The sequence below is a fragment of the Chelonoidis abingdonii genome, chromosome 12 (assembly GCF_003597395.2).
Source record: "Chelonoidis abingdonii isolate Lonesome George chromosome 12, CheloAbing_2.0, whole genome shotgun sequence".
NCBI lineage: Eukaryota > Metazoa > Chordata > Testudines > Testudinidae > Chelonoidis > Chelonoidis abingdonii.
In genome coordinates, this window is record NC_133780.1 from 8,129,964 (window position 1) to 8,141,655 (window position 11,692).

At 50.8% G+C, this 11,692-nt stretch overlaps 2 protein-coding genes across 5 annotated transcripts in view; both read left to right on the top strand.

Moving 5' to 3' along the window:
• The window catches only part of LOC116827228 (uncharacterized), a 423,640-nt gene that overhangs the window by 257,524 nt on the left and 154,424 nt on the right, over positions 1–11,692 (top strand). The window lies entirely within an intron of this gene.
• LOC116825025 (uncharacterized) lies at positions 5,176–11,114 on the top strand. 2 transcript variants are annotated; one of them, XM_032780717.2, is made up of 2 exons: positions 5,176–5,273; positions 8,334–11,114. In XM_032780717.2, the coding sequence occupies exon 2, from the start codon at positions 8,406–8,408 to the stop codon at positions 9,402–9,404; it is 999 nt and encodes a 332-aa protein (XP_032636608.1). In that variant the 5' UTR covers positions 5,176–5,273; positions 8,334–8,405; the 3' UTR covers positions 9,405–11,114. The 2 variants fall into 2 exon arrangements, with proteins under 2 accessions (XP_032636608.1, XP_032636605.1); XM_032780714.2 differs by lacking the exon at positions 5,176–5,273 and adding an exon at positions 6,284–6,442.

The following is an 11,692-nucleotide window of genomic DNA, read 5'->3' on the forward strand; positions in this document are numbered from 1 at the left end:
ACCCGGCCCCTCCCACCAGCACAACCCCCCTGAGACACTTTTAAACCGTCCCAGGGACAGAATCACTATGACAAATACTAGAAAAGAGCAGAATCAAAGGAGCCACTTTGGGGGATTCCCCCTGACATTGGCCCCAAGGGCAGCGCATCCCCACAGCAGCGTGGGGACTCAGCCAGGGCAGGACCTGGCTTCTCCTTTGTCAGCTCCTCCCCTTGTTCCCAGGAGTCAGTCTGCCCTGGGGGATGCAGGGAATGAGGCTTGGAGACTCTCTTCTGGCTTCTTGCTCCGGCTGCCCCTTTCAGTCTCTGCACTCTCCCTTTCTGTCTCATTCCCTCTGCCTGGGAGAACTGGTTACTGCTCCATTTACACGGGTGTTTGCTCTCCAGTAGTCAGATCTGCTACTACAACAGCTATGTCTGTGTCATTGAGGGCAGCAGCTCTGGGACCCGCAGGCACAGGGGGAAGACCCTCTCCCTTCAGTACAAACTCACCAGCAGGTCCCTGAACGGGGCCATTTGTGTAGAGCCACTGTCCTGCCCGGCCCCAGCCATTTCCCCAAGTCTCTCCATCACCTACAGGTCTTCAGCTCAGGGGCTGGTGTGGGCAGAGCCTGGGGCTGCCCCAGGGGCTCGTTCCAGCCACTGGAAAAAGTGTCCACCCAGGCTGGGCATAGACGGGGACTTTAACGAAGGTCTGTCCCCAGCACAGCCCCAGCTGGGGAGCAGCCATTTCACACTCTGGGCTCTCAGGCAGAGGAGGCAGCAGTCTCTGACCCAGGCAGCTCAATTCAAGGGCTTTAATATCAGGAGCAGAGAGAGAGACATACCAGCCTCCTCTGCTCCCTCAGGAATAACCGGAGCCCTCTGGCGGCAGCAGCTAATGACTGAGACTCACTGTGCTACCTCTGCAGCCCCCAGGGAGAGGCATACAGAGGCAGATCTCATCATCATGCTCACCCCCGCCAGAGCCAGCAGTGACTCCGGTGTGACACATGTGTGGCTGAGATCTGAATCCTGCCCAGAAATCAGACCAGGGTCCTGGGCAGCCCCCAACACTCATATCTTGACTTTAGCAAAGCTTTTGATATGGTCTCTCACAGTATTCTTGCCAGCAAGTTAAAGAAGTATGGATTGGATGAATGGACTATAAGGTGGATAGAAAGCTGGCTAGATCGTCGGGCTCAATGGGTAGAGATCAACAGCTCGATTTCTAGTTGGCAGCCGGTATCAAGCAGAGTGCCCCAGGGGTTGTTCCTGGGGCCGGTTTTGTTCAACATCTTTATCAATGATCTGGATGATGGGATGAATTGCACCTTGAGCAAGTTCGCAGGTGACACTAAGCTGGGGGGAGAGGTTCATATGCTGGAGGGTAGAAACAGCGTCCAGAGTGACCTAGATAAATTGGAGGATTGAGCCAAAAGAAATCTGATGAGGTTCAACAAGGACAAGTGCAGAGTCCTGCACTTAGAGAGGAAGAATCCCATGCACTGCTACAGGCTGAGGACCGACTGGCTAAGCAGCAGTTCTGCAGAAAAGGACCTAGGGGTTACAGTGGATGAGAAGCTGGATATGAGTCAGCAGTGTGCCCTTGTTGCCAAGAAGGCTAACAGCATATTGGGCTGCATTAGTAGGAGCATTGCCAGCAGACTGAAGGAAGTGATTATTCCCCTCTATTCGGCACTGGTGAGGCCACATCTGGAGTATTGCATCCAGTTTTGGTCCCCCCCACTACAGAAAGAATGTGGACAAAATGGAAAAAGTCCAGTAGAGAGCACCGAAAATTATTAAGGGGCTGGGGCACAAGATTTACGAGGAGAGGCTGAGGGAACTAGGATTATTTAGTCTACAGAAGAGAAGAGAGAAGGGGAGATTTGATAGCAGCTTTCAACTACCTGAAGGAGGGTTCCAAAGAAGATGGAGCTTGGCTGTTCTCAGTGGTGGCACATGATAAAACAAGGAGCAATGGTCACAAGTAGCAGTGGGGGAGGTCTAGGCTGGATATTAAGAAACACAATTTCACTAGAAGGGTGGTGAAGCACTGGAATGGGTTCCCTAGGTGGAATCTCCGTCCTTAGAGGTTTTTAAGCCCTGGGTGGGATGATTTAGTTGGTGTTGGTCCTGCTTTGATCAGGGGGTTGGACTAGATGACCTCCTGAGGTCTCTTCCAACCCTGATATGCTATGATTCTGTGATTCTTCTAGGATTCTATGACACAGACCCCAAAATCATGAGTGTGTCTTAAAAAAATGAAATGAAATAAAATAAATTGGGAGTGGGGGGGCACAAGCGGTGTGGATATTTGCTTAGTAGATTTTGAGCCCTTAGGTGGAAGCCTCCACCTACCCCCAAAACATCGACTAGTTGAACTAAAGGAATTCCCCTCTGGCTGCTGGGTGGGGCAGCCCCCAATCCTCTCCTGCCCCATGGGGTGGAGGAGCTGCCCTTGTATCTCCCCCTTTCCTTCTCCCCAACCCCCACCCTTTTTCTCTCCCTCCCCCAGCCAGTCTGCTCTTGCTGTCTCCCCCCAGCCTTCCCTCCCCACACCTCCACTTTCCTTCGCAGCGCCCCCCACTCAGTTTCCTTCTATTGCCGCCCTGTTCCCCTCCGCCCCATAAGTTTCCCCCGATTGCCCTGCATCGCCACATCCTCTCTTCAACGCCCCCTCCATCCCATCCCATCCTGCCATCTAAAATCCTCCCTTACCCCCCGCCCCTCTTCAGCCCCTACTGGTTCCCCACCAGGTCACTGTCCCGCCCCCAGCACGGCCCGGGCTGGCTCCCCCCGCCCCGCACACACCGGGGCTGGCGGCAGTTTTCCCGGGCCCCGGGCGGGAATCGCAGCCAGCTCCGCTGGGAGCAGCCTGGGGCCAAACCCCCCCTGCAGCCCGGGGGTGCCGGGGGGTGGGGGGGCGGGTCTCTCTCACCTTCCCTCCGAGCGGGGCCCCCCGGGGCAGGGGCCGGGCCGGGCTGGGGGCTCTGCCCTGGCCTGGGAGAGGCTCCTGGGGAGCAGCGGGAAGGGCCCTGCTGGAGATTCCCCTCTCCCGGCTGCAGCCAGGGCTCCGGGCTCCCAGCACCAGCCGCCGGGGCTCGGGGATCTCGCTGGGAGCCAGAGTCACCGCAGCGGCTGCGAGTCACTTCCTGCTGCTGGGACTGACCCCAGCGATCGCTCCCAGCCGCTCCTGGGTCCTAGCGATAAACCCATCGCTCTGCAGCCCCCTGCCCCAGACACTTGCCATCAGGGGCTCCATACAGAGGCAGCATTAAGCATTGAGCATCGTGCATAGAAGCAATGTGCCCATGGATGGACAGACAGGAGAGGATTCCAGGGAGGGGAAGATGGGACATATGTGGAGAGACGCTGGCTTGTTACCTGGTGCGTGAGGGTCTCAGTCCGGGCCACTCACTCAGTGTCACCCTGGTGCCCCACCTGTTTCGTGGGGGAGCGCCTAGGTCACACCTGAGTGAGCAGTGGGGCAGCCAGCACTGCTCCTCCTCACCACTGCAGTGTGCGGCAGCCTCCACATCCACACACAAATTGGGGCCTACATTACCAGTGCCTTAAACTGGGCCTGACCTCACTTGATCCCTCCAGGGTTGGGGTTTTGGAGAGGAGAGGACTTGACTCATTAGCTGTGCCCAGCCAAGGCAGGGCCTTTCGCTGGGCCAGGGAGTGAGAGAACAACTCTGTAGTCCAAGGGGCACCTGCCTGGGAGGGTCCTGTCTCCTTTAATGACTCATCCAAAGTGCCATGGGAGGACACATTCAGGGAGCCCCACACCAGAAGATCCCACGGCCCAGTGGTGAGAGCACTCTCTTAAGAGCTGTGGGGGACCGTGATCAAATCTCTTCGGCAGTGGGGGGCGGAATTGAACCTAAGCTTTTGCACAGCGGAGCGACTGCTCGAACTCCTGGGCTGAATGTTTAAAGGAGGAATCCCCCACGCACACTCCTCTCCTCTGGCGATGTGGAGCAAGGTGCCTGTCTAACTCACTTTCTCCCACAAGGAAAGAGCTTAGGAACCTGCCTTCCTTCCCAGCTGTGCATTCACAATCAATCAGACATAGGTGCGGTGATGCTACTCAGCAGAGCCGTATCTAGGGATTTTTGCGCCCGAGGCAAGGGACAGGGGTGGCACATTTGGCTCTTCAGCAGTGGGTTCCTCTTGGAGGGTTCCTTTCCCTTGCCGATGACCAGTGGCAATTTGGTGGCAGGTCCCTCAGTCCCTCTCAGAGGGAAGGACTTGCCACCAAATTGCTGCCAAAAGAAAGACTTTCTGCACCCCTCACCTTCTGCGCCCGAGGCAAGTTCCTCACTCGCCTTGCCCTCGTTACAGCACTGCTACTCAGGGCTGGGTGTTACCTTGCTGTACCAGCATGAGGGAGTCTTGCCTGTACCAGCTGGTTATTAGCACCTTAACACAACCAGCCTCTCAGACACCATACCTCTCTCCCCTGGGCCACACCAGCCCCACCTTTGCCCTCCAGGTTGACAATAGATGCACCCCAGCTCTTGCTTCCCTTCAAAGTGTCCCCCTGTGGTATCCAGCCCTTAATCACTGGATATCCACAGACATCCCAGTTCCATTGTTCCCAGAGGAACAGCGTGCCCTGGTTTACCAGTTTCACCATACATCACCACTCCAATGTCTCATGCAGCACTGGAGTATGATGATAAGGAAAAAAAAAAGCTTCTTAAGAATAGAGATTCAAATAGAAACAAGCGTGAGGTACTCTTGTGGGAATTCTGCACCAAAAAATTACAAATTCTGCACACAATATTTTAAAATTCTGCTGGGGAATCTCTCCCTTGTTCTCACTGCCTGTCTGATCACCTGTTAGGATAGGGAGTGAGAACCCAGACAGAACTCATTCTCTGTGTCAGGGATAGAGGATAAAGAGAGGAACAGTAAAGAGAGGAAAACACCAGAACTGTTGGGTGGAGAAAGTGGAGTCTGTTTTCAGTCCCACTCAGACAGCAGAGGGGAAGCAAAGGCAGGGAGGGAGTTCCTATCAGTTGTTGGCCAGGATGGGTGTGAAACTGTGTGTGACATCTGCCATGAAGACAGGACACCTGCTAATTACAACCCTGACCTGGAGAGATAAGGTGGAACTGGGGAATCCCTCTCAACATTTCTGGAGGCATCTGGCACTAATCAGAGGGTTTCTCTATCAATTTCATTGATACTTTGCCTGTTCAAGTGCCTCTCCTAGCTTTCCTCAGCACGCTGGAGATCGGGGACCACCAGCTCTTCTCTTTGTTCCAGCTGGGTGATCAGGTCAGGTTCAGGAATGGGGCTGAAATCAGGATGCATGTTTGATTGGTTTGTCAGAGGAACATTCCTTGATTGTGCCTTTGTCCCGCACTGTGATGGGAGGGAGACATGGAATCTGAATGGGTCTGAACAGAGGGGAACATGGTCATTGAGCCCCAGATGTCTGTTAAGGTGTGTGGCAGGGTTGCACCCTCAGGAGGGGCACTTTCTGTGTCCCCCACGGCTGGAGAAGCTGGCTTTCCCCACCCCCCGTGGCCGGAGGGCCTGGTTCTCCCTGATGCATGCAGCTCTGGGGCTGGTGGAGTTCGCTCTCCCGCAGCAGCAGGAGGAGCTGGATCTCCCCACCCCAGCCCAGAGGAGTTCTGTGCCCCTGCAGATTGGGGGTTCCCATGTCCCTGCTTGTCCCCCCCCATGCACACCCCTGGGAGCAGCCGCATTGTGCTTTGAAGCAGCTACGTCAATGTGGGATGGAAAAGGAGTGATTTCACTATCCCAGGGAGAGCAGATAAGGTGAATTTCTATGGGGACTGGGGATTGTTCCCGGGGTCTCCAAAATCAGATGGGACACAGGGCAATGGGCGCCTGGCCCTGGCAGTAATTAATTTGTGCCAGGGCTGAACCCCTTAATTTAGGCTTGTTGCATCAGTTATGAAAGTAAAAAAGTTGCTTGAGCCCCCCAGCCCCTCTTACATTACAGATTAAGCCCTGGATCCTGGCCCTAGAGAGGCTGCCCGGAGCCCCGAGCTGCAGGGGACGCGTTTCTCAGTGGCACTGATCTGTCTGCTATTGCTCTGCAGGTTCCTGGAGTTCAAGGGCAGAGAGAGAAGGGCTCTGGCCCCAGATCTTTCCTGGGCCAGGGCTATGTTAGGTTCAGGGGCGGAGAGCTTCGTCAGCTGCTGTATCCAGAGGGCTCTGGTTCTTGCTCAGGGAGAAAGGGAGGGGAAGCTGTGTTTGCTCTGGCTCTGTTTATCTTCCTGGGTCAAGAGCTGCTGTCTCCTCCCTTGTCATCTGGGGAGGAACCAGCAGCTGCTGCTCTCCAGCCGGGTCTGGGCAGGGGCGAGACCTTCATTAAAGCTCCTTCTGTGCCCAGGCCAAGGGGGGACTTTTTGGATCTAGCCCCCTGGGGCCTCCCCAAGCTCTGCCAACACCAGCTCCTGAGCCGGAGACTCCAGGTGATGGAGGGATGGGCAGGAAAGTGACTGCACAAAGGGCCCCAGGAGACTCGGATCTGGCAGCTGTGTGAAGTTGCCTGGGGGTTGATCTCTCCTTAGCAGCAGCCTTTTGTGGGGGAATCTGCTCCGGGGTGGGGGTTGGGGGGCAAACTGGGGGAGTCAGGAGCAGAAGCAGGGAAGGGGAGACCCACCCACTGGGTTTTCCCCTTTGTGTTTCTGGATTGTCAGAAAGGGAAGGGAGTGAATAAGGAGGCAGAAACGAAGGAAAAGCAGTGAGGGGAATGTGGAGGGTGTGTTTGTGGAATGGTGATTATTCTTCCTTTAAAAGCCAACCCCATTACTTCCCATCCATCCTCCCTCCCAGCCCTGGGGTTCCCCCTCCCCCTTGAATTCCACAGAAATCTCTTCACTATTTGTCCCTGTCAGCAAATACCTCCCAGCTACAAGGAGGTAAGGTCCTGTGTTAATTAACAGTGCAGTATGTGATTCTAGCATTAGAGATTGTATTCCGGTATAATGCACCGCATGAAATCGATATTCCCCAGATACCCTTTATTCTGGCGCAGCCTAGCTGTGAGTGTTGAACTTTGCAACCTTAATAACATGTTCTTACTCTTGTTTTTGAGGGTAATATAGAAAAAAATCCCAAACCCTCCAATTCTGATGCTTTTCTTTATAAAAATCTTCTCTGGCCACTTTTCTCTCCAATAATCAAACACTGCTGGACTATCCTTCAGATTTTTGCTCTTATTAAATTTGGATATAAAATCCTATCTGATTTTGATCCATTTCTCTGTATTTATACATTATTAATCTCTGTGTAAATATTGCTTATTGTTTTCATCTACATATGGATTATTAATATAAAAACCTATCAGAGTTTGCTGGGTTTTTTAATTAGTGAAGATATGTAAATTTTCACAGATTTGCCTCATTTTCTCGCTCACTTATCAATCCCGATAAAAAAAAAAATCTCCGTATTCACTGATGTTTTGCCACCTATAATTATTGAATAATAGACGATTCCCTCAGTTTTGCAGAACAATTGCCGTGAATTATTGACTTGATTACAGGGAGAAAATATCAGGTACTTAAAATTTCTGTCATCTAGCGGAGAAAGGCATAACGAAAACAAGTGGCTGGAAGTTAAAGCCAGACAAATTCTGATTAGAACTAAGGCCTGAATTTTTTACATTATTAGCCAAAGACTTTAGTACTCCTGCAATGTTGGGAGACCCACATTCAAATCCCGTCTCCGCATCCCAAGCAAGTGCCCTAGCCACCAGGGTAGAGGTTATAAAGAAGGTACCAATATCTTCTTTTCTGGCCATTTTATGAAATGTGCCTCGGTCTCGCCACAATTTTGGGGTGTGTGTGGGGGGACTGAAACTAGTTGGTGAGTTCTATCAAATTCACAAATAGTTTCAGGTCCACTAAAATTATGTTCTTCAGCAAATAAACTCTGGCCAAAAAATTTAACCCAGTTCTATTTGTAAACAGACTCCCCCAGTTCTACTTCACCTCAATCCAACCAGCATTGAACCAGTAGGTGTCATCACGCACTCATGAACTTGTCTCTCTCCTCAGCGGAAGTTGGTCCAATAAAAGATGTTACCTCACCCACCTTGTTTCTCTAATACCCTGCAACCGACGCGGCTACACTGCACTGCATACATCATATACTCCTGGCTTCCCACCTGTCCTGACAGCTGGAAGGAGTTTCCACCCTGACTTTGTTTCCCCCTGAGTGTTTGGATGGGATGGGGAGGCAGAATCCAATTCCTCAATCTCCTAAATAGTTATTATATTGTGTTTCCGCTCTTTGCTGTTCTCCTTTCTTTCCGGCCCACGGAATGACTCCTCTCTCTTTCTCTCTGTCTCTCTCTCTCAGCAAGTGATGGGACAGTGAGTGAGAACAAAGGAGGAGAATCCTCAGCAGAAAATCCTCAGCAAGTGTAACTGCATGGGACGTTATCAGGAAGAACTGAAGGGAATTTCTTCCAGAGTCATAAGAGAAGCAGCTAGGAAAATAGTGGATAAATCTATTTGTTGTGGGAGAGGCTGCAGGAATCTCAAGGAAACCAAATCCCAGCAAGGAATCCAAATGGGAGAGAGAAAAAACACATCCACTGAGTTTGGGAAAAGTTTTAATGACAGCTCACACCTTCCTAGACAGCAGAGAATGCTCACAGGGGAAAGACCCTTCAAGTGCTTGGACTGTGGGAAAAGCTTCAATTTGAGCTCAAACCTTCTTACCCACCAGAGAACCCATACAGGAGAGCGACCTTATAAATGCTTGGACTGTGGGAAAAGTTTCAGCCTGAGCTCAAACCTTCTTACACACCGGCGACACCACACGGGAGAGCGACCCTATAAATGCTTGGACTGCGGGAAAAGTTTCATTCAGAGCTCTGATCTTATTTCACATCAACGACTCCACACAGGAGAGAGACCCTATAAATGCCTTGACTGCGGGAAAAGTTTTATTCAGAGCTCACACCTTATTAGACATCAGAGTCTCCATTTGGGAGAGAAACCCCATAAGTGCCTCATCTGTGGGAAAAATTTCACTCAGAAGTCACACCTTATTAGACACCAGGGAATCCACACAGGAGAGGAGCCCTATAAGTGCACTAACTGTGGGGAAACATTCATTCAGAGCTCACAGCTTACTGTGCATCAGAGAACCCATACGGGAGAGAAACCTTTTAAATGCTTGGACTGTGGGAAAACCTTCAGTCGGAATTCCCACCTTGTTGTGCATCAGAGAACCCACACGGGAGAGAAGCCCTATAAATGCTTGGACTGTGGGAAAAGTTTTAGTGTCAGCTCAAACCTTATTACGCATCAGAGGACCCACACAGGAGAGAGACCCTATAAGTGCCTGGATTGTGGGAAAAGTTTCCAGCGGAGCTCACATCTTATTAAACATCAGAAAATCCACACAGCAAAGAGGACCTGAATGTGGGTGTCTCCTCACTCAGGGCTATGATCAGAACTGGCTTCTGCAAATCCATACAGGATAGAGACCTCCTAAATGTCCATAGTGTGGCAAATGTTTCAAGCAGCGTTCACATCATATTGGACACGAGAGACTCCACACAGCAGAGAAATTGTAGCAGGCTGCCAGCCTCTGCTGTTGTTAGGACCAGCTTTCTGTTTAATGCTGGTGTCTTCAAAGTGCTCTGAAACCTGCATGGTTACTCAGATTGCTCTTGGTATTTGGTGTACCTCATGGGTTCATGGGGTAGGATGAGTGAACTAAATTTGGGGTCACTTGAATATGGGGTTCCTGAGATACAGTCCCCTGACAACAGTTGCTTTTTGCAAAGTTGAGAGGGTCCACCAATGTTTTTTTGCCCAGATCTGGGGATCTGTCACAGAGTTTGAGGATGCATCACCTCTGACCCTGTAACCCTGAGAGCCTCACAATGTTTTGCTACTGTAACTCCCTGCCTGAGACGTTCAGTCAGCAACCAGCATGCAGGTCACAACCTGAGTGTCTGTGTATAACTGCCACCCTGGTCCAGCCACTCTGACACCAGCAACAGAGCAGGCCCACTCCCTGCTCTCTACCAGCCTGGGTTACCACCAGCAGGGTGACCCCAACGCACTCCCAGTCCCGAATTTTCCCCAAACTGTGGGCTCTGAAACGTGCAATGTCAAACAAATTTATTAACAAAAGGTCATAGGTTAAGTGATGCCGAGAAAAGGAATAAAAGTAGAGATGGTTACAAGCTAATGAAAGTGAAAATTTGCATGTAAAAGTCAAAAACTGAATCTAGCGAGGTACAGGCTTTATTCAAGATAGTTTCTCTCAGCAATCTTCCTTCTTGCCAGCCAGGACTGAATTTCTCTCAGTCAGAATCTTCTGCAGAAGCCCAAGGGGCTGGCTTCCCTTGTCCACCTGGGTGAAAGACCTTTGCCTAAGTGGATTTCTTACCTATATTCAGTTCCCAGAGACTTCAACCCCTCCCTTGGTCCCATCTTTCCCAGCTTGCAAGAGATCTATTCGTTTGTGTCTATCTAGTGAAGGGTCCCAAAGATGGCTTCTGTCCTTGCTTATGTTTTCCAAATTTCAATGACTTTGCTTTAAGAGGCAAGATGACCTCATGCTCTGCTTCCCTTCCTGTGGACTTCCCAACCCCCTGCTGATTTCTATGTAAATGGGGCTTCCATTGTTTTTGGTTAAATCTTGCATTTAGGGTGAACAGATGTCTTAATTTTATAGGGACAGTCCTGATATTTGGGGCTTTGCCTTATATAGGTGCCTATTACCCCCACCCTGTCCCGATTTTTCACACTCGTTGTCTGGTCACGCTACTTGCATTTCACCTTTCAGTGCAGCCAGGTAGATAGTTGCCTTCTCTCTTACGTATTTCTCTCTGTCTGGCCACAGACTTTAAAGCATAATATCATTAGGTGTCCATATTTCCTCGTATGGAGTTAATATGGACATTTAACAATGCTATTAATCACTAGTGTGTCATTAGCTTTCAGAAAATACTTCACTCTATATACTTTTATAAGTACAGTAATATTGTATCCAATCAGTTGATTCAATTGCTTATCACCTGAGATTCAGCCTCTCCATCTTTATACACCGGTAAACGTTTGCAACGTATTCTCCTGAATGTTACTCCTCCAAGTAAAGTTTATGTGAGAAAGGCAACATGGAGTCATGTGGTGATGGAAGCTCCATGATGGTTTTTTTCCCCCATGCTGGTATTTGCTAAAATTCAAATTGTTCTGTTCCCTGCAATCTCCTCCCTCTGATGTCTTGATAGTCCTGTTTATAGGTAAATTGAGGTAAACACACATTCCTTTGTTTAGGACAAACCTATGTCATACCTTTACCGAGGCAAGGCTGTCTGGTCTTGAACATGTTCTAGTAACATCATACGGGGGAACTCGTATAGTGTAAACATTTCACCACGGTATAGTTGAGCAGCAAGTGATTCACAAGGCCTATTTTGTGCAAAGATTCTTGCAATAGTGTGGAGGGGTGTGGGTCTCAGGGTCAAACCATGGCTCTGATCTGGGCACAGAGATATCTAGCACTTATAGACTCCGACTCCATGGGTGTTCTGGGGCTGGAGCACCCATGGGGAAAAAATAGTGGGTGTGCTTGGCGGCGGGTAGGAGGTGCTCAGGGAGGGGGCAGAGCTGGGGCGGAGCGGGCTGGGAAGAGGCAGAGTGAGGGTGGGGTCTTGGGGAAGGGGCAGAGTGGGGCGGGGCCTTGGGGCAGAG

Bases quoted from the DNA above. Each gene is read 5' to 3' on its own strand.
- LOC116825025 (XM_032780717.2), top strand. From the start codon at position 8,406: ATGGGACGTTATCAGGAAGAACTGAAGGGAATTTCTTCCAGAGTCATA.